At 40.5% G+C, this 23,189-nt stretch overlaps 1 protein-coding gene across 1 annotated transcript in view; it reads left to right on the forward strand.

Annotated features, from left to right (window-relative positions):
• The window catches only part of kif6 (kinesin family member 6), a 541,049-nt gene extending 518,076 nt beyond the window's left edge, over positions 1-22,973 (forward strand). Inside the window, exons 20-21 of the mRNA XM_060854513.1 lie at positions 20,814-20,903; positions 22,850-22,973. Coding sequence (XP_060710496.1) covers positions 20,814-20,903; positions 22,850-22,973 — 214 coding nt within the window. The remainder of the gene's footprint in view (positions 1-20,813; positions 20,904-22,849) is intronic.
• The last annotated feature ends 216 nt before the right edge of the window (positions 22,974-23,189 follow it).

A 23,189-nucleotide genomic window follows, 5' to 3' on the forward strand; every position in this document is an offset into this window, starting at 1 on the left:
CCTCTTGTGTTAACTTTATCAAAATCTAAATACACCACATCTTAATGCTTTCCCTTTGTTGAGTTAGTATGCTAGTAACCCTCAAAAATCTTTATTAGATTTGCCAAACATGATTGTCACTTCGTAAATCCATATTAATTCTGCCAAATCGGAAAATTATTTTCAAAATATCCGGTAATCACAGCCTTTATTATAGATTCCAGTATTTTCTCAACTACTGATGTTAGGCTAACTCAGTGCAACTCAAATACAAAATGGAAGAGCCTATAGCTCTGTCTTGCTCCAAATTTGACCAGAATACTTTCCAATTCAGCTCGTTGATTGAAACAGTTGCTGTTTCTGTAGATCAGTTGGATCCCATAATGGATTCCCTTCGCAAACTTTATTTTAATGAGTACATCCATGAAGCACGATTTTGTTATTCCAGCAACGATGTTTTCCAGATCCAAGATGATGAAACAGGTGTCCACTCCACCCCAAGCCAGCCAATATTAAACTAAAGAGCATAAGGCTAGGATATAATCCTAGACTGATCAGATTGGCAATGACCTTAAACTGACTTTCGTAGTCCACAGAGAGCAATGAAATGAACTGGCAATTTTTGATCGATTTTGCCCCAATATTTCTCTTTTAGCTGACAGAGATGATGTCTTTTCTCAGATTCCAAGATGCTGCCAGCCGGATGCGCAATCTCATATACTTCCAGCAAGTCCTAGACTGTAATCCACTAAGAACATAAGAGCTAGGAGCAGCAGTAGGCAATTCTACTCCTCAAGTCTGCTTATTTGATATGATAATAGCTGATCTCACCTTGACCTCAACACCACTTTCTTGCCCACTCTCTGTAACCATTCAACCCGTTAATTGTTAAAAATTGGATTATCTCCTCTTTAAATTGACCCAATGTCCTGGTACCCACTACACTCTGAGGTAATGAATTCCTTAGATTCATGACCCTTTGAGAGAAATAATTTCTCTTCATAGATTTATAGAGTCATTAGGTCATACAGCACGGAAACAGACCCTTCGGTCCAATCAGTCCATGCTGAACATAATCCCAAACAAAACGTCCCACCTGCCTGCTCTTAGGCCATATCCCACCAAGCCTTTCCTATTCATGGATCCATCCAAATGCCTTTTAAACGTTGTAATTGTATCTGCATCCACCACTTTTTCAGGACGTTCTTTCCACATTCGAACCACCCTCTGTGTAAAGAATGTGCCTCTTACATCTTTCCTAAATATCTCTCCTCTCACCTTAAAAATGTACCCCCAATCTTGGAATTCCCCATTTTAGGGAAAAGACAACTACATAAACCTGAACTATACCTCTCATTATTTTATAAACCTCGATCAGGTCACCTCTAAACCTCCTGCGCTCCAGTGTAAAAAGTACCAGCCTATCTTGCTGCTTTTTATAACTCAAATCTTCCATTCTCAGCAACATGGTGGTAAACCTCTTCTGAGCCCTCTCCAGCTTGATAATATCCTTTTTTAACTGGGTAACCAGAACTGGACACAGTTTTCCAGAAGAAGCCTCACCAATGTCCTGTACAACCTCAGCCTGACTTCCCAATTCCTATGCTCAAAGGAGTTGAGCAATGAAGGGAAAAGCTAAACACTGTTTTAACCATCCTGTTGATTTGTGATGCAAACATTAAAGAATTATGTACCTGCACCTCTAGGTCCCTTTGTGCTACAACGCTACCCAAGGCTTTACCATTAATTGTAAAAGCCCTACCCTAGCTTGCTGTGTCAAAATGCAATATCTAGCATTTATTCAGATTGAACTGCCATTTTTGAGCCCATTGATCCATTGATCAGGATCCCTTTGTAATCTTAGAAAATTTTCTTCACTGCCACCAATTTTGGTGTCATCCGCAACTTACTAACAGTGCCTTCTGTATTCTCATCCAAATCATTTATATAAATGACAAACAAAAGAGGACCTAGAACTGATCCCTGTTGAACACCACTGGCCATAGACCTCCATTCTGAAAAGCAACCCTCCCCCATTACTCTCTGTCTCCTGTCATTAAGCCAATTCTGTATCCAATTGGCAAGCTCACCCTGAATCCCATGTGTCCTAACTTTACTAATTAGTCTATCATGCGGAATCTTTCAAAGGCTTTATTAAAATCTTTGTTTTAAATCTGTTACCTCTTATCCTAAAACTATTGTTCTAGAATTATTCTAGATTGCCCCACATGGGAAATCATTCTCTCTGCATCCACTTTGTTTAGATTAGATTACTTACAGTGTGGAAACAGGCCCTTCGGCCCAATAAGTCCACACCGACCCGCCGAAGCGCAACCCACCCATACCCCTACATTTACCCCTTACCTAACACTACGGGCAATTTAGCATGGCCAATTCACCTGACGCGCACATCTTTGTGACTGTGGGAGGAAACCGGAGCACCCGGAGGAAACCCACGCAGACACGGGGAGAACGTGCAAACTCCACACAGTCAGTCGCCTGAGTCGGGAATAGAACCCGGGTCTCAGGCGCTGTGAGGCAGCAGTGCTAACCACTGTGTCACCGTGCCGCCCACTGTGTCTATCCCCTTTAAGATTGTGTATACCTCAATTAGATTTCTCATTCCTCTAAATGGGTCTAAACTGTTGAATAACTCTTCATAAGACGAACTCCTGATGTCTAAAATCAATTTAGTGAATCTCCTCTGAACTGCCTCCAATACAACCACATCTCTCCTTGAGCAAGGGGACCAAACTGTCCACAACACTCCACGTGCAGTCTCATTAATGCCTTTAACAGGTGTAGCTGTTACTTACTATTACATTACTTCTTTAGAAATAAATGCCAAAATTCCATTTGCCTCCCTTATTACCTGCTGTACCTGCATACTAGTTTTCTAAAATTCATGAACAAGATCACCTAAATCTCTCTGCACCGAAAAGGTCTAAAGTTTATCTCAATTTTGATAACAAGTTGCTTTTCTATTCCTCAGACACAAATGGACAAACCTACACTTATTCACGGTAAACTTTTGTTGGCATTTTCACCAGGCCTATCCGTATCTATTTATAATTTTCTTACTTCTTCATTGCAACTTACTTTCCCACTTATTTTACTATCATCTACAATCTACTAATGTAATTTTAGTGCTTTCTATCCCTGCTATCAAGTCATTAATATATATTTTAATTAGTCATACCCACTAGTCACATTTTGCCAAGCAGGAAAAGGCACATTTATCTCTTCTTTCTGTTCATTAGCCAATCCTCCACCCACGCTAATAAATTATCTCTAACCCCAGGTGATCTTACCTTGTGTATTAACCTTTAGTGCAATACCTTATGTTGAAATCCAGATATACTACATCTACAGGATCCCTATTATTCACTTTGCTTGTTACATCTTTGAAGAGCTGTAGCAAATTAGTCAAACTTTATCTACCCATCATAAAATTGTGATGGTTTGCGATTTGACTTTCCAAATGTCATGTTCGTGCATCCATGATAATGGATTATAACAAATTTCCCAGTGACAAATGTTGAATTAACTGCTTAGTAGTTTCATTTTTTTCTGCCTACCTACTATTTTGAAGAAGGTCATTATATTAGCATTTTTCCAATCCATTGGGATCTTTCCCACATGTAGGGAATTTTGCAATATTGTAACCAATGAATCCGCTATCTCTGCTGCTACTTCCTTGCTGCCATCAAGCCCCGGGGACTTATCTGCTTTCAATCCTAGTTGTACTTATTCCCTAATGATGTAAATTGTTCTGATTTCCTCCCTTCCCACAATTTCTGCATTGGGATGGTACTGGTGTCCTCATGAAAACTAAAAGCAAAATATTGATTTGGTGACTCCAGCATTTCTGTGTTTCCCATGGTTAACTCCCTGTCTCACTCCCCAAGGTAGCAACATTCACTTTAGCTATTCTCTTTCTTTCTATATACTTATAGAAGGTTTTGCTATCTGTATTTGTGTTTGGTGTGGAGTTTCTTTCATAAATTGCATTTACTCTTCTAAGTTTTTTTAATTAATCTTTGTTGATCTTTAAACATTTCCCAATCTTCCAGCCTGCCATTCACCTTTGCAGTATGGTATACTTTTTTTTGTCTTTATTTTATTTTTAACTTCCTTGCTTAGCCATGGATATGGCTTCTGAGAGTATTACTTGTCTGTATCGACCTGACGGCTTTTATCAACTTTATAATTTGTCTCCCGTGTAGTGTTTTTAAGACCCTCTTGGATTCCTGGATGGCAGAAAGAATTGGGAGGTGTCTTCTCTTATTTAAAAAAATTTGAAGAAGGTTTACAAACCAAAAGTGGCTGAGAATGTAATTCAGTGACTGTCTCAAAAATTCCTGTGGATGATACTTGGTCCACTCATAATGACCTTGAAGTGTTGCCCCAGCAACTTCAGATAAAACAGGGTGATGAGAATTGTATGCAGTACTCCAAATGTGGCCTTACCAATGCCTTGTACAGCTATAACATGATGTCCCAACTCCTGTGCTCAATGCTCTAACCAATAAAGGTAAGCGTGCCAAACACCACCTTCACCATCCTACCTTTGACCCAACTTTCAATGAACTATGTACCTGCACCCCTAGGTTTCTCTGTTTGATAACACTCCCAACACTCCCCAGGGACCTACCACTAATTTTGTAATTCCTGCCCACGTTTGTCTTACCAAAATGCAACACCCTGCATTTATCTAAATTAAACTCCATCTGCCATACCTCACCCCTCTGGCCCAGTTGACCAAGATCCAGTTATACTCTGAGATAACCTTCTTCACTATCTACTACACCACCAATTTTGGTATGATTTGCAAACTTACTAACCATGTCTCCTTTATTCTCATCCAAATTGTTTATATAAATGATAAATTACAGTGAACCCAGCACTGATCTTTGTGGCACACTGCTGATGACAGGCCTCCAGTCTGAACAATAACCTCTATCAACAGCCTCGCTCCTACTGTCAAGCCAATTTTGTATCCAATTGGCTAGCTTAATCATAGAATCCCCTATAGTGTGGAAGCAGACCATTCAGCCCATTGAGTAAAAAATGAGGTCTGCAGATGCTGGAGATCACAGTTGAAAATGTGTTGCTGGTTAAAGCACAGCAGGTCAGGCAGCATCCAAGGAATAGGAAATTCAACGTTTCGGGCATAAGCCCTTCATCAGGAATGAGGAGAGAGTGCCAGGCAGGCTAAGATAAAAGGTAGGGAGGAGGGACTTGGAGGAGGGGGGGGGGAGGGGGCGCCCCTCCCCCAAGTCCCTCCTCCATACCTTTTATCTTAGCCTGCCTGGCACTCTCTCCTCATTCCTGATGAAGGGCTTATGCCCGAAACGTCGAATTTCCTATTCCTTGGATGCTGCCTGACCTGCTGTGCTTTAACCATTCAGCCCATTGAGTCTATACTGACCCTCTTAACAGCATCTAACCCAGACCAACCCTATCCCTGTATCAACAATAGCTAATCCATTGAGAACGCAACACGCAATTGTGATGGTTACGCAATACCATATGGGGAGTGTTGAGAATCATACTTTAAGTGACCTGATTCACAACACTCTCCATTCACTAGTAGCAATGTAAGATTCTGGAAGGTTCTGCCGTGAGTGCTTTTTGGATAGCTCAGTCGACTGGTTTGTGATGCAGAGTGATGCCAAAAATATGCATTCAGTTCCCACACTGGCTGCAGTTATCATGAAGGACTCTACTTCTTAACCTCTTCCCTCACCTGAGGCATCATGACCCTCAGGTTAAACCTTCACCAGTTGTCTCTCTCTAATAAGAGAACAGATCTCTGGTCCTCTGGGAATATGGCGATTTTCGAGTGATAGAGACTGTACTTTTCAGTTTATTTGACAAATTGTAATCCCAAAAACAGCTTAACTAAAACATTCCTGTAGGTTATATGCAGCAGTATTGAATGTTTGCCTTCAAAAATTCCTGTTTGAAGAAACATGGATTAAGTTTTATTAGATTAACAGTGAAACCACATGCAGCAGTAAGAATCTTTTTTTTACAATCTCAGCCACATTCCAGGCATATGGGCTAAAAAGGTACTATGTAGTAGTTCTTTTTGACGTGTTGTGAACTATATAATTCATTAGTAATTCTAAGTGTTTGCAGATGGACTTCAAAAAGCTCCTGCAATTCATTATATTTTAGTTTACTGCAAACTTGACTGCAAGCAGAAATGTATTACTGTGTTCAATAGTTAAACACAATTTAACGGATCTAAGATCTAAGAAAATTGAGTCATTATGCATCATCTACTTTTTATCCTTCTGATGACATATTTCTCAGTTGCTCTGTGGCTTCATGTGAAGCAAATTTTACCTCTTTAATTTTTTTTGAGATGTTTATTTCTCTGGATCAAAATGATCTGTGCTCATTAAGGTTAAAAGTAATGAAATGTAACATCTCCAAGAATTATCTCCAGGGGCTTCACCTGCAGATTAAGGAATTGTTTTGAAGTCCACTTGCAATTTTTTATGGAAAAAAAATGCTATCACTGATGAAGATTTGTCTGATGAAGACTGATCTAGACTCAAAATGTTAGCTTGCTTTGTCTCCATGGATGCTGTCTGACCCACTGTGATCTCCAGCATTTGTTGTTTTCAGGTTTTTTTTTAGCGAAGTTGGTTGAGAAAGGATGTTACATTGAACAGTCAGTGCACTTGATAGAGGTGTGAGATTTAGCATCATCTGATTGCCCTTCTGCAACCAAGGCCTTGTTGGCACTGAATCTTGGATTATTTACAATGTTCATTAATGAGTTGGCAAGTGAATGCACTATAGCTAACTTAACAGATGTCAAAAAAGGCAAGTGGTGAGGATAGCACAGAGTCTGCAGAGGGATATGGACAGGTTAATGGGCAAACATTTGGTGGATGGAATATAATGTGAAGAAATGCGAGGCCATGCATTTTCACAGTAGAATAGAAGAACTGAATATCATTTAAATGAAGAAAGACTGCAGAAAGCTACAGAAAAAGGATGTTTGGGAGTTCCTATCCTTGAATTCCAAAATACTAGCTGCCAAGTTCTGGAGGTGATAGGAAAGACAAATGGAATGTTGGCATTTATTTCAAAGGGAATGCAGTATAAAAGTAGGAATATAAAACTGTACAAGGCCATAATCAGATCACCACTGGAATACTGTGAACAGTTTTGGGTCCCTTAACAAAGTAAAGATGCATCAACATTGGAGGCATTCCAAATAGATTGAATAGTCTGGCACCAGGTGTGAAGGGACTGTCTTATGAGGAGAGGTTGAGATGGTGAGCTTGTACCCATTGGAATATAGAAGTATGAGAGGTAGAACTGAAACATGCAAGATTCTCAGAGCATTTGACAAGGTAGATACAGAAAGGTTGTTACCCCTCAAGGGTGAGTCTAGGGTATAAGGGGTTAAGAATAAGGGTTACACATTTAAGACAGAGTTGAGGAGGAACCTCTAATCTGAGAGGAAATTGAATCTATGAAATTCTTTAACCCAGCAGGCTTTGACCCTGAGTCACTTTGTATATTGAGATAGACATTTTTAATCAATAAGGGAATCAGTGGCCACAAACAAAAACAGAACACTGACTTCTGAAGAAAGGTTGCTGGACCCGAAACACTAATTCTGCTTTCTCTCCACAGATGTTGCCAGACCTGCTAAGCATTTTGAGCAATTTCTGTGTTTGTTTCTGATTTCCAGCATCCACAGTTCTTTGTTTCTTTTTGATTAGGGTGTCAGTGGCTATGGGGAAAAGGCAGGAAAGTGAAGTTGAAGACTTTTAGATCAACCATAATCCCATTGAATGGTGCACAGACTCGGTGTGCTGATTGGTCTACTTCTGCTTCTATATCTTATGATCTTATGGACATGAGCAAGTGGGTTCACATAACCAACTTCAAATAATTTACACTTGCACTTGTCAATTGTCAGTTAGGTTAACAGAGAACTGCTTTAAGGATCTGCGCATGACAGGTTAGAGGGTTGTATCCAATGCTATACAATGGGCTTCTTCAACAACAAATGCAAGCAGACAAGGGTCGCATAGAAAATAGAAGGAATAGCCTGCTCCACCTTTCAATATAACCATTATTATTCACAAGACTCAAGCACTTAGAACTCCAAACTACAAAAAAAAACACATTGATTTGCACTTGTTTTCATTGAAGAGGAGTAAACAATTAGGTGATGTGTTGTTTAAATGATTTTGATTGTTTAACTTGAACATGAACGTGTAGAACAGGAGGATTGAAAGGGTAATATTAGCAAACCTTGAGTGACAGTAATGCTATAATTTTCATGCAAAATACTGGCAATGTGGAAAAGGTTTCAAATACTGTATCAATTAAGTCCTGATGCCTTGCATGAGAGGTGATTTTAAGCAGAAGTTTTAAATGCAGGTAGTCCCCACTATCCAAAAGTAAGGTGTTCACAGTAAACCTTTCGCAAGCTGAAAATGACATAAAATGAAGGTGCATGATTTATATGAAAAAAAGTATTGCTGTTTTTCACAAAAGCAGAAATCCTCTTTGGATTCACAAAAACAGAACTTTCGTAAAAGCGAAATTGTGTAAAGTGCACATTCAAAAAGTGGGGGCTACCTGTATAAGACTAGGGAAGACTAGTTGGAAATTGATTTGTAAGATAGAAGCTTAACGTTGCTAGGTTTTTGTCATCATTCATGACGCATGTTGCCTAATCTTAATTGCTCTTGGGAAGGTGGTCATCCACATTCTTGAACTGTTGCAGTCCATATGCTGCATGACACAAAGCTGTGAGAAACATTGTTTCAACATTTTGATGCCACACTGTCAAGGGATAGTAATTTAATTCCAATTAGGATCATTTGTGACTTGGAAGAGAACTTGCAGGTGGTGGTGATCCCACTCATCTACAGCCTTTTTTTTGGCAGTACAAGGTCCAGGGTTAGAGCCTAAAGGTGCCTTGGTGAGTGCTGCGGTGCATCTTATAGAGGTCACGTAAGGAAACCCTGCTGCATCATTTGTCGAAGGACTGAATATTTAATGTGTTGGAAATAACAACATTGAATGTTAAATGGATATGGTTAGAAGCCATCATGTTAGAGATGGTCATTGCCTGACATTTTTATGTTACTTGCCACATAGCAACCAAAGTCAAAATCTTATTGTTGTTCATGTTTTCTTGCATATGGGTATATATTACTTCATTGTCTGAGGATCTGTGAATGAAATAACTGTGTATATCATGAGCAAACATTCCACGTCTGACTTTATGATGGAGAGAAAATTGTTGAAGAGGCAGCTGAAGGTGATTGAGCATAGGACATGATCCTGAGGAACTTTGACATCATGTGTTTTAAATTATTGATCTTCATTCAACACAACCGTCCTCCTTTTTGCTACTTAAGACTCTCTCCTAATTTTTATTCATTTCAATTTTCCCATGGATCCTGATGCCATACTTAATTAAATGCTGCAATGATGTCAAGAGCTTTCATTCTTACTCACTTCTAGAAATCAGCTGTTTTATTGATGTTCGGACCAAGCGGTACAGAGGTCGAGGCGATCAGCCCTTGCAAGAGTCACAATGGACAGCAGTGAGCATGTTATTGCTGAACACGTGCTGTTTGAGGAAATTAACACCTTCCATCACTTCACTGAGGGTTGGGAATGATTGGCTCAATCAGTTTGACCTGCTTCTTGTGGACTGGAAATACCAGGATAATTCCTTCATTGTTGGATTGATGCCAGTTTTGTAGCTGTCCATATGAACATGTGAAATCGGAGCAAAACTAGACCACTCGCCCCCTCAAACCTTCTCTGTCATTTGAAAAGAGCATGACTGATCTGTTTGTGTTTAAAATTTCACATTCCTCTCTACCCTCAATAACCTTTGATCCCCTTGCTTAATGAAAATCTCACTGCCTCTGCCTTAAAAATATTCCATTACCCGACTTCTACTGCCTTCTAAGGCAGAGAGTTTTAAATTTGCACAATTATCTGAGAGAAAATATTCTCCCCATCTCATTCCTAAGAGAACCATACCTAATTTTAAAACAGTGTCCCTTATTGGCCGACAAGAAGAAAAAATCTTTTTCACATTACCTTGTTAAGACCATTTAAAGATCTTATGCACTTCAATCAAGTTACTCTTCACTCTTCTAAACTCCAGTGGAAACAATGGAGCTTGTCCAAACTGTCTTCACAGAACAACTCACTAGTTCCATAAACCCCCTTTCCATAAAGAAAGAGACCAAAATGGCTTTCAAAATCTGCGATATCCTGTATCATCGAAGCATAACATTCTTACTTACTTCCTGAAATATTAACTCTGCTTTATCTCCACAGATACTGCCAGACCAGCCAAGGTTCTCCAGCAGATTCTGTTTTTATTTCAAATTTCCAGCATCCACATTTCTTTGTTCTATTCTTGCTGTTACGTTCAGTCCTTTTCATAATAAAAGCTAGCATCTCATTAGCCTTCTTGATAATATGGTGTACCTGCATTCTAATGTTTTGTGACTGATGCACTAGAACACCTCGATCCCTCTACTGCTCAGAATTCCACAGTTATTCTCCTTTTAAGTAATACGCTTTTTTATTATTCTCCCAGCAAAAATGAACATCATCACATTACCCACATTATAAGCCGTCTTCCAGATTTTTGCCCACTCACTCAGCCTATCGATGGCCATCTGCACATTCCTTATGTCTTCTACACCAGCATATTTTCTGACCTATCTTTGTATCTTCTGTGAATTTAGCTTCTATGCCTTCACTCCCTTTATCTAATCATTGATGTAAATTGTAAAAGGTTGAGGATCCAGCATAAGTACCTGCAGTACTCCATTTATCACATCCTGCCAGTCACACCGGTACCCAGTTATACATTCTCACTGTTTTCTGCCAGCCGCCAGTCTATCCACCTCAAGCTTCTACCTTTGCACAATAACCTTTTATTTGGAATCTTATTAAATGTATTCTTGAAATCCAAGTACTGTAAGTATAACGGCATCTGTTTATCCACAGCGCGTTACTCCCCTAAAGAAGTTTCATAAATTAGTTAAACATGATTTCCCTTTCAATAAACTGTTCCAAATTTTCCTGATTATCTTTGGTTTTTCTAAATGCCGAGCTATAACCACATTAACGATTATTCTATCATCTTGTCTATGACAGATGTCAAACTAATCTATCAAAAGAATCTACCATTTTCTTGAATGGACGAGTTGTGTTTGATATTTTCCAGTCTAATGGAATCTTTCCAGAGTTTGGGAAATTTTAGAAAATTGATACCAAGCACATCTACTACCTCAGGGGTTCTTTTTTTAAGATCCTATGAAGTCTACCTGGACCCAGAGACTTGTCAGCACACAGCTCCAACAGTTTGATTCATACTGTTTCTCCTGTGAATATAATTTTCCAAAGTTCCTCTCTCCATACCACCTCCTGATTTACAGCTATTATTCAAATATTTTTGTATCCCCTCTGGGGAAGGTAAAAGAAAAATATATATTTCATTTCATTTGTCATTTCTTTATTATTTACTATTAACTTCCCATTCTTACTCTCTAGAGGGCTAACATTCACTTTACTTATAGCATTTCTTTTTGAAATACCCGTAGAAACTTGTGCTCTCTATTTTAAACATTCCAGCTAGCCTCCTCTCATACTCCACCTTCTTCTTCCTGTTTAACCTTTTAGTCATTCTCTGTCACTCTTAATATTCTAACCTGCCATGTGATTTAACAATCACCTTTGTACAGTTATTTCCTTAAGTTCAATTCTTTCCCTAACATCTTTGGTTAACATGTTTGGTTGGTCCTTCAATTGGAATTTTTTTTAATAGGAGGACTATACTTGTTCTGAGTATTCTGAAATATCCACTTAAATGTCTGGCATCATTTCTATTTCACAACCCAGTATTGCAATTCAAGTCAACCGCCTCGATTTTCATGTCTGCACAGTTTCCTTTATTTAAGTTTAAAATAGTAGTCTTAGACCCAGTCTTCTCTGTTTCAAACTGGATGAAAAGTTCAAACATAGAAACATAAATCAGCATGATTTCTCCTTCATAAATCCATGCTGACTCTGTCTGATCCTGTCAATGTTTTCTAAATGCTCGACTATAAAGCCCTTGGTAATAGATTTGAGAACTTTCCCTATTACCGATTTTAGGCTTACTGGTCGATAATTCTCTGTTTTCTTTCTACCTCCCTTTTTGAAATTGGAGTGGCATTAGCTACCCTCCAATGTGCAGAGACTGTTCCAGAGTTGATAGAATCCTGTAATATGACAACCAACGCATATTATGGTCACTACAACCAAAGGGTATCTTTCTTCTGAGGCCATGAATTAGTCCTGTCCCATTACACAATAGCAAGCTGCTGTCTTATTGGCTTTACAATGTGCCAATCTGAGAAACAATCTCAAAAGCGCTCTATGAACTCTTTATCCAGGATACTACTGCCATTCTGATTTTCTTTTTAGTTTACATATAGATTAATGTCACCCATGACTATTACCACCCTTTTATTGCAAACAGCCAGTGTATTTGTTCTACATTGTGGTTACTGTTAAGGGACTTGTAGACTACTCTCACTGGTGATTTCTTTCCCCTACGATTTACTCATTTAAACCCAAATTGATTTCACATTCTGATCTCCTGAATGAAGGTCCTCCCTAATTATTGCACATGTGCCATCTTTATTTAACTAAGCAAGCATGCCCTTCCCCCACAAATGCTTTTACTTAGCTTTCTAATTTGCTTAAATGTCATCCACTCCTCAACATTAAACACCAACTGAATGGTCCCCATTTATCTTCAACAGGAAGACCTGCTCTTTCCCCACTGCACCTTGGCAGCAGCTGCCCCAAGCTTTAGTGTGTCCCTCAGCACGTAGTCCTGGACCTTGGAATGTGCCAGTCTGCAACAGTCAGTCGGGGTCAACTCCTTGTTCTGGAAGATCAACAAGTTTCAGGCAAACCTAACAGCTTCTTTAATTCAGTTGATGGTTCTTCAGGCACAGTCCATGTTTATCTCAGTTTGTATCCCGGGGAGCAGATCATAGCACAGAGCTCCGCGTCACAGAGCTGCTGTGACGAACCGCGACACAAACCACTGCATCTTTCTTCAGCCTTCCTTTGTAAAGGCACATTCCAGAAGGAGATGTGTGACAGTCTCTACCCCCATCCACCCCATTTCGAGAGCAGCATGCAGTTCCGCAGACCAACGGGGCATACACGAAGGATCTCACAGGCCCTTCTCATCATCGGCCAAGCAATGTCTTGGAGCTTGTTGGAAAGTTCTGGTGATGAGGCATTCTGCCAAATGACTTTGACAGTCTGCTTAGGGAACAACAATACAGGATCCACCCTCTGCTTTTCGCTCAGGTTCTTGAGGACACTGTGTGCTGACCACTTGGTGGTCTCTTTGCAAATGTCTCCATGAAGGACAGGTGATACGGAATGGTCCAACTACTTGGAGCATTCCATGCTAGCAAGGCCAGTCCCATCCTTCACAATACCGGGGACAGGTAGAACCTCAGTACACAGTGATACTTGGTTGTTTGCATACCTAGGGTCTATGCACAGCTCGATGCAGCCACACACAAAGGTGACCGTCACATTGAGGGCAACGTTGTGTACATTTCCAACCCTCTCCCCCATCCAGAGTTTTGTACGTGGAATTCCTGCAAAATGGATCTATCTTAAGCTTCCAGATGAAATGGAAGATGAAACAGCACAGTTTCCGGAAATGGGCCAGACTAAAGTTGCTTGTCGGACATGAGCTCCTCCCGTCATCCTCTTCTCCAGGTGCTGCTGACTCTCTATCTCAGGGTAGAAACCTCAGCTTCTCCTGTAGGTGATGCTGACAACATGCCTCACGGATCTCCTCTCATTCACTCCCCTGGGTGATGCTTACTGCCTGTTTCGGTGAACTCAACTCAATTCACTCCCCCTCAACCAATCACCAATCCTCTGTCATAGACTGGTGACCAATTCCAATCAACTCCAAAGAATCTTCAGCCTCACTTGCTCTGGGCCCCTTCGTGCTGGGATGACAGCCTCCCTCACATTCATCTTCCCTTTGCTACTCCAATCATGAGCTCCTTCTCTCCTTTGTTTTGTCTGTTTGGCTACAGTAGCAGCAAATTCAATCAGCAGCAAAATGTGAAAGAGAGCAGAAATAATGTACATTCAACTTGAGGGAGACTTTGATTGCTCACTCCACTATTGAATTTAGAAATGAGGGATTCAGGTGGCCAATTCTCCTGCTACCTCCCATGTGTTTTCAGCATTGGAAGGCAGAGTAGCATAGATTTACAAGCATGATCCCCAAACTCCAAGGGTTAAATTACAAGGAGACAACGAGCAAGCCAGGGACACTTTCCCTAGAATTTAGATGCTGAAGGGTTTTCTAACTGTTCAAAGGAACACATTGATTAGATATTGAGAAAGAACTTCTCCTCATTGAGGAGTCTACGAATAGGTAACTTTGACTGAAAATTGAAGCTAGGTCTTTCAAGAGTAAAATTAAGGAACACTTCTACATGCAAATGATGGCAGATGTTTGCATCTGCCTTCCATGCATTCACTGATAGTAAGTCAAATGTTAATTTTAAATACCCAGAAACTGAACTGAATCAGCCATAACATGTGCTGCAGCTGGGACTTCTGCAGTGAGTAACTCACCTCCTAACTCAACCAAAGCCTGTGCAGCATTTAAAATGTACAAGTGTGAGGGAACACATGAGCGCAGAGTAAACAACATCCAACAGTGTTATGATGTAGAGATGCTGGTGTTGGACTGGGGTGTTAAAAGTTAAAAATCACACAACACCAGGTTATAGTTCAACGGGTTTATTTGGAAGCACTAGCTTCGGAGTGCCACTCCTTCATCAGCTACCTGATAAAGGAATACCACTCCGAAAGCTAGTGCTTCCAAATAAACCTGTTAGACTATAACCTGGTGTTGTGTGATTTTTAACCTTCAACAGTGTTGACTGATTAGCACCAAATCCACCGAGTTAAACATTCATTCCCTCCATCATCAATGCACATAATGGCTGTAGAATGATTCAGGACTTTATGTTGTAGTGAAAGGCATTGAGAAAGTCCTTCTTGCATGCAGCTACTCCCAAGCAAAGTTCCATGTCTGTGGCCTGAAGAGATCAAATGTGTGCTACTACTGCCATCTGCTGGATATTTAATTGCTGGCCTCAAACTATCCTGCATTGCATATTATTAATACTGTCAGTGATGGGGCTGCCCAACATACAAGTCTGAAGTATTTGCTGCCATTTTTAGCTAGAGGTGCCAAGTGGATGATCTATTTCGAACTCCTCCTGAAATTGCCAGCATCACAAAAGTCATCAGCCAATTCAATTCTGGCCATGTGATATAAATAAATGGCTGAAGGAACTGAATGCTACAAAGATTGTGGGTCCTGCCAACATTAAAGTAATGATACTGAAGACATGCTCCAGAATTAACTATACCCCCTAGCCAAGCTGTCCCCATTGGCATCTACCTCGCAACTTGAAAACTTGCCAAGCTATGTCCTGTTCACAAAAACCAAAACTAATCCTAGCTGGTAAATTATCACTCTAACAGCAGCTGCCCTCTCATCCTTCCAAACGCTAGTGAATAAAGGTCCAGTCAAATCAATCTCCCTTCATAGAATTGTCCTGCCATCCCCAGTTCAGCCTAGTGACCCTCCACTGCACTCCCTCTGTTGCAAGTATATTCTTTCTGAGCTAGCAATAGGAACCAGAACCTCACACCTGCTCTGCCATTTAATAGAATCTTGTCTGATCTGGGACTCATCGTCCACTTTCCTACCCATTCCCTGTGATCAGATGGGCCAATGAGCGGAGGAGTGGCAGATTGAGTTTAATTAAGATCAATGCAAGGTGCTGCATTTTGGGAAAACAAATCTTAGCAGGACTTATACTCTTAATGGTAAGCGAGTGTTGCTGAACAAAGAGACCTTGAAGTGAAAGTTCACGGTACCATAAAAGTAGAATCGCAGGTGGATAGGATAGAGAAGGCGTTTGGTATGCTTTCCTTTATTGGTCAGAGCCTTGAGTACAGGGGTTTGGGGGTCATATTGTGACTGTATAGGACATAAGTTAGGCCACTTTTGAAATATTGCGTGCAATTCTAGTCTCCTTCCTATCAGAAGGATGTTGTTGAAACTTGAAAGGGTTCAGAAAAGATTTACAAGGATGTTGCCAGGGTTGGAGGATTTGATCTACAGGGAGAGGCTGAGTAGGCTGAGGCTGTTTTCCCTGGAGGGTCAGAGGCTGAGGGGTGATCTTGTAGAGGTTTATAAAATCATGAGGGGCATGGATACGGTAAATAGGCAAGGTCTTTTCCCTGGGGTGGGGGAGTCCACAACTAGAGGGCATAAGGTTAGTTTGAGAGGGGAAAGGTATAAAAGGAGCCTAAGGGGAAACTTTTTCATGCAGAGGGTGGTGCGTATATGGAATGAGCTGCCAGACGAATTGGTGGAAGCTGGTACAATTGCAGCATTTAAAAGGCATCTGGATGTGTATATGAAAATGAAGGGTTTAGAGGGATAATGGCCAAGTGCTGGCAAATGGACCTAGATTAGGTTACGATATCTGGTTGGCATGGACAAGTTGGACTGAAGGGTCTGTTTCTGTGCTGTACATCTCTATGACTCTAAATCCTTAAATATCTTAGTGATCAAGAGTCTATAACTGCCTTAGTGCCAGGGAGGGAGATGGAAACTGCACATAGTACTTTAGGTGTGGTCTCAACAAGGCACTGTATAACTGAGTAAGATTCAAATCCTCTTACATACCATTTGCCTTCCTAATTGCTTGCTGCACCGGGCTTTCTACTTTCAATTACTTGTGTACAAAGACAATCAGATTCTTTTATAAATCCACATTGTACAAAACATCACCATTTAAATAATACTCTGCCTTTCTGTTTCTCACACCAAAATGTATGACTTCACATATAGCCATTGTTTACTCCATCTGCCATGTGTTTACCCACTCACTGAACTTGTCTAAATCACCTAGAAACCCTCTGCATCCTCCTCACAATTCATAATCCCGATCATTTATGTATCATCAGAAAACTTGGACCTTTGGTTTCTCATTCAGGTCATTTATATATGTTGTGAATAGCTGGGGTCGAAGCACTGTGGTACCCACAAAGTCATGGCCTGACATTTGGAAGGACACCCATTTATTCCCACTCTTTATTTCCTGTATGTCAATCAATTCTCAATCCATGCCAATATATGATCCCATTGCATATGTTTTTAATTTTCCCACTAAGTTCTTATGTAGAATCTATTCAAAAAACTTCTGAAAATCAAAATACACCACATCTACTGGTTCTCCTTTATATATTCTACAAGTTACATCCTCAAAAATATCTCTAATAGATTTATTAAACATGATTAGCCTTTCATAAACCCAAGCTAACTTTGTCCAATCCCATTAATGCTTTCCAAACATTCCGTTGACTGTTTTTATGACGGACTCTAGCATATTGTCCACTATTGATGTTAGGCTATCCGGTTTGTACTTAAAGTCATGGAGTTATACAGTACAGAAACAGACCTTTCGGTCAAACCAGTCCACGCTGGCCACAATCGCTAACTATAACTATTCCCCCTGCCTACACTGGGCCCATATTCTGCTAAACACTTCTTGTTCATGTGCTTATTTAAATGTCTTTTTCAACATTGTAATTGTACCCACATCCACCACTTCCTCTGAAAGTTCATTCCACACATGAACCACTTCCTGGATAAAAAACAATTGCTCCTCATTTCTTTTTTAAACCTTTCTCCTCTCACCGTAAAAATACGCCCCTAGTCTTGAAATTCTCCTCCCTAGGGAAAAGATACCTGCCATTCACCTTATCTGTACGCCTCATGATTTTAAAAACTCAGTAACACTACCCCTCAATTTCCTCCATTCCTGTGAAAAAAAGTCCCAGCCTATCCATCCTCTCCTTATAATTCAAGCCCTCATTCCCAGCAACATCCTGGTAAATCTTTTCTGAACCTTCTCCAGCTTAATAATATTCTTTTTCTAAGAGGTCTCATCAGTGTCCTGAACAACCTCAACATGACATCCCAACTCCTATATTCAAAGGTCTGAACAATGAAGGCAAGCATGCTAAATGCTTTCTTAACCACCCTGTCTACCTGTGACGCAAACTTGAATGAATTATGTACATGAACCCCAAGGTCTCTGTTCTTCAACACTACACAAAGCCCTAGTTTTATTCATATTAGTTCTGCCCTTGTTGTTTTACCAAAATGCAATACCTCTCATATATCCAAATTATTCTCTCCTTTTTTTAAATAATGGTGTTATATTTTTCACCCTTTGATCTGTAGGAACTGCTCCAGAGTCTATCGAATTTTGGAAGATGACTGTCAGTGCAGCCAATATTTCCAGGATCACTTCCTTTAATACTCTGAAATATAGATTATAAAATTCAGGATGATTTACCAGCCTTTAACCGAGTTCATTCCCATAGCACTATTTTCTTTGTAATATCGATTTCCTTCAACTCCTCCCACGCACTAGATCTTTGATTCCCTACCATTCCTGGGAAGTTATTTGTACTCTCTTCTATGAAGACAGAACCAAAATATGTTTTCAATTCAACTGCCATTTCCTAGTTTCCCATTATAATTTCCTCATTTGTCTTTACCAGTTTGTATATCTATTATTTGGATCAAATACTACGCCTAATATTTTTGTAGGCCATAATTGAGTCATCACTTTGATTTTTCTGCCAGACAGTAATGAATAGTCCTTATACTTCAGGCATACATTCTTTAAATATTAGCCATTGTCCACCATTATTCCTTTAAGTAATGTTCTCAAATCCGTCATTGCCAATCTGCACCTCATTCCTTCATAGGTCCCTTTGTTTACATTCTAGTTTCTGATTCAGCTGATTTACTCTCCATTAATGTAGAATTCCCTCACATTTTGTTGGCTCTTCCCCAAGGGATCCCACAAAACAAGATGGTTAATTAACCCTTTCTTGTCAAATAGTATCTTGTATACAATAGCCCGTTCCCATTTAGTTCCTCAACATATTGGTCAAAAAACCTGTCTCACACACACTGTCCAGAAAATTTTCCTCCACAATATCTGTGTGAGTTTGATTTTTCAAACCTATATGTAAATTAAAATCATCCAAGACACCATTTTCTGCCCCAAATTTTTTCCTATCTTCACCCATACAGATTTCACATGATGATTTTCTGAGCCAATATCCTTCCTTTCGATTGCATTGAAACATCCTTTATTAGCAGCGCTAACCCACCTCCTTTCCCTTTTTGACTCACTTTCCTAAATAATGAATACCCCTGAATGTTCAATACCTCTAGTTGGTCACCTTGCAGTCATGATCCTGTAACTGCAACTATATTGCAATCTTTTATATCTCTATACACTGCTAATTCATCTGCTGTATTACAAATATACCACACATTTGCAACGGTGGCTCAGTGATTAGCATTGCTGCCTCACAGCACCACGTTCCCAGGTTTGATTCTAGCCTTGGGTGACTGTCTGTGTGGAGTTTGCACATTCTCCCTGTGTCTGCGTAGTTTTCCCCTGAGTGCTCTGGTTTCCTCCCACAATCCAAAGTTCTGCAGGTTATGTGAACTGGCCAAACTAAATTGCCCATAGTATTCAGGGATATGTCGTGTAGGTGCATTAGTAAGGGGTAAATCTAGAGCAATTGGGTAAGGGAATGGGTCTGGGTGGGTTACTCTTCGGAGGGTCGGTGTGGACTTGTTGGAATGAATGGCCTATTTCCACACTGTAGGGACATTAAAACGCAAAGTTTTTATAACTGTGTTAGTCACCTTCCCTTTATTTTGCACTATGGTCCCATTTGTTTTTCTCTCATTTTTTTTTCTGCCTTCCACTTTTGCTTCTTACTTTCCTTTCTTCTGCTTTTATTCTTGTTTCCCCCCTCCTCTGTCTCCCTACTCACATTCCTGCCATTTTAGCTTAAAATCCCCTGATTGGCAACATCCCTCACTAACTAGACCCCACCTTCCCAGAACTGGTCTTAATGCTCCAGAATGTGAATCCATCTCTCCTACACAATTCCTCCAACCACATATTCATGTGATACATCCTGTTATTTCTGCTCTCACTAGCGCATAGCACTGGTGGTAAATCTGAGATTACATACTTGGAGGTCCTACTTGCTATATATTCTGTTTCTAGGACCTCAACATTTTTCTTTACCTGTGTCAAAAAAGAAGCCACCATCTCTGCACACCTTCCTCCCAAGCTCACATCTGTTACCAGCCTCCTCTCAGTAGGATTTGATTTGATAGTGTCAGGTGCAATGATGAAATTAAGCAAGTTGTGGATGGGTAGGTGAGCTGGCTAAAGTTACCCACAGAATTTTCCAGGCCTGTCTGATGACTGGGGGCCTGTAAAATTCTGTCCATGACTGCAGAATTGGTGATTAATTTCTGTTCATTTATTTGGCTCACTGTTTAGACCTTAGCTTTCTGCTGATAGTCAATATTCAGTCCTGACAGTTGCTGCTTTCACAGGAGAAGCAGCACTGAATTATGAAAATGTCCTGACACTGCTCTGTGCAATGAGTTTAACCTGCCTGACCAGATTTGATCAAAGGATACACCAGATTTGCATGTTGGTCAACAGGCAAAGTTTGTTGCAGTAATCACCAGCATTAATAAGTCTTGCTGAAAATTAAAAATAAAATTTGTGGAAGCTTTGTATTTAAAATGTAAATTTCAAAAATATATATTAATTATTTCCCGTGATTTACAGTGGATTTGAAGCAAATAGTGGCTATGTGAGTACAGACTTCGCAACTCAAAACAATGTCAAGACCTGCAAATTTCCATCACCTGACCTCAGGTAAAATCTTTCTTATTCTGAAGTTGGCTTCTAACAAATCACACAATCAACAAATACAATAAACCACTTAGTTTATTGTGTTGTGCAGCTCTTTAGAAGAGTTTTCCAATTAGACCTATTGCCCTGCTTTTACCCCATTGTAGACCTTGGACTTTTCATGAATTTATCTATTCCCTGTTTGAATTTGCTGCTATGAGGTGGTGCATTCCGGATCATATCTTGCTGTGTAAAGCAAATTGCCCAGCTTTTCCGATTAGGTGCGGAAATCCTATGCCCTACTCCAGTCGGGCAAAAGAATGCCTCTTTTGTTTTTGATCAGTTCTGCCCTGTGACTATCCTGGATGGGAGCCTCCTGTTGTGAAACAGTACAATGCAGGAATGTTTGCAGGCAGCAGAGAGGATGAGTGTGGAAACTACCATTCACGGATTCTAACTGTGACTGTGGAAGCTTCCACACCAAGGTAGCACCGGTGATGCTGCAAATATTGCACACTAGTGCTTCTAATATAATAGAGTGCAGTAAACAGCTATAACTGCAGCCAATAAGATGGGCCCAACCATACCTTTTTTTGAAACCGCAAGTTTATCAGTGAACCTGTGGAAAAGTACTTACCCGTCAAGCATGTCCACAAACTCATGTTATAATTCCCAACTTCCCTGTCTCCCAGGAGCTCTCTTGACTCTAAGCCACCGTTGATTTATCGCTTCTTGGGGTGAGGCAGGGTATTAATGCCCCATGGAGTCGGTGCAGTGGGGGAAGGGGATTTAGAAATTGATGAAAGGATAGAGCAGGTCACCCAATCTCTGTGAAAGAGAAGGAAGCTGGGTTTAGGTCACCGAACCTAATGACAGGCCTGTAATCTCCGGGAACTGGCTTTTAGCAGTCAAGAAGAAAAGACATGGTGGATATTAACAAAATTCTGTTTAATTTTCTTTCTGAATTTTAATTTATCCTTCGTAACAATTGGAGAGATGGAGCAAATGGCAGTGTCGCGACTGTCAGGACTAACCTAATTGTGGGTGGCACGGTGGCACGTAGTTAGCACTACTGCCTCACAGCGCCAGAGACCCGGGTTCAATTCCCGCCTTAGGTGACTGGCTATGTGGAATTTGCACATTCTCCCTGTGTCTGCGTGGGTTTCCTCCGGGTGCTCCGGTTTCCTCCCACAGTCCAAAAGATGTGCAGGTTAGGTGAACTGGCCGTAGTGTTAGGTGAAAGGGTAAATGTAGGGGAATGGGTCTGGGTGGGTTGCACTTCAGCGGGTCAGTGTGGACTTGTTGGGCCAAAGGGCCGGTTTCCACACTGTAAGTAATCTAATCTAATTGCATAAGAAAGTTATTTCCCATAGAGAAGTTGGCAAAGGGCCTGTTTCCATGCCGTAAACCTCAATGAAGCCATGACTGATGTAGAAAGCAGTGTGACAACATGTCGAACAAATGGCAGGAGTATGAGGAAGGAATGGTTTGAAGCTGGAAATCATGTGCTCATATCTGAATAAAGGCACTCAATCAAAGTTGGAAACCTGATGTTGGGTCCTGATGAGAAACCCCACCCAAAGCATTAAGTGACCATCCTGTTATCCTAGAATTATTGTGGTATTACTGTCTCAGCCTATCTGTCCATACGCATGTTTCATTCAACAGGCAAACAATCCAACTTACCAAACTCAGTTGACCTAATGAGAAGATAGCAGCTAATAGAAGCAGTTTTATTTTGCTGCTGTACATTGCTAGTAATGTTTGAACCAGAAGTTGTTCCATAATAGATTTCCCATTTGTGAAGATCTGAATCGCGCTGTGTTTCAGTCCCTTTCATGCCAGGAACAATAATTACTTTCCATGAATTCATGGACACTTACTTCTTTACTGAATTTACTTTGACTTTCTATAATGAATCATTCTGATTTTTGTAATGTTTATGCTCATATACCATTCACCTGACCCAGCCTGCCTTCAAATCTTGGCTCGTCCATTCCCCTGACTGGTGATGATCAGACTGACGCCGATATCCTCGCATTCGTTCGAGCAAGACAAAATCTCATGCAGAAGAAAGGTGAGATCAAAGAGTGAGTGCACACCTTAAGAAAAGGGTCGGGAGAGAGTGAACAAGGGCAGCAGAGGAGCCACGCAAAACTCCTGGGCTAACAGAACGCATCACTGGTTGTTCATTGCAGTGCCAACTCTGACTAAAGGCAGTGGGAAGTCACCTAATTTTAATAAATTGGGCAGGTAACCAGATGAATAAGGACACGTCTCATCTTCCCATTGGCGGAATTCGGATATACA

The sequence above is a fragment of the Hemiscyllium ocellatum genome, chromosome 3, assembly GCF_020745735.1.
Source record: "Hemiscyllium ocellatum isolate sHemOce1 chromosome 3, sHemOce1.pat.X.cur, whole genome shotgun sequence".
NCBI classification, from domain to species: domain Eukaryota; kingdom Metazoa; phylum Chordata; class Chondrichthyes; order Orectolobiformes; family Hemiscylliidae; genus Hemiscyllium; species Hemiscyllium ocellatum.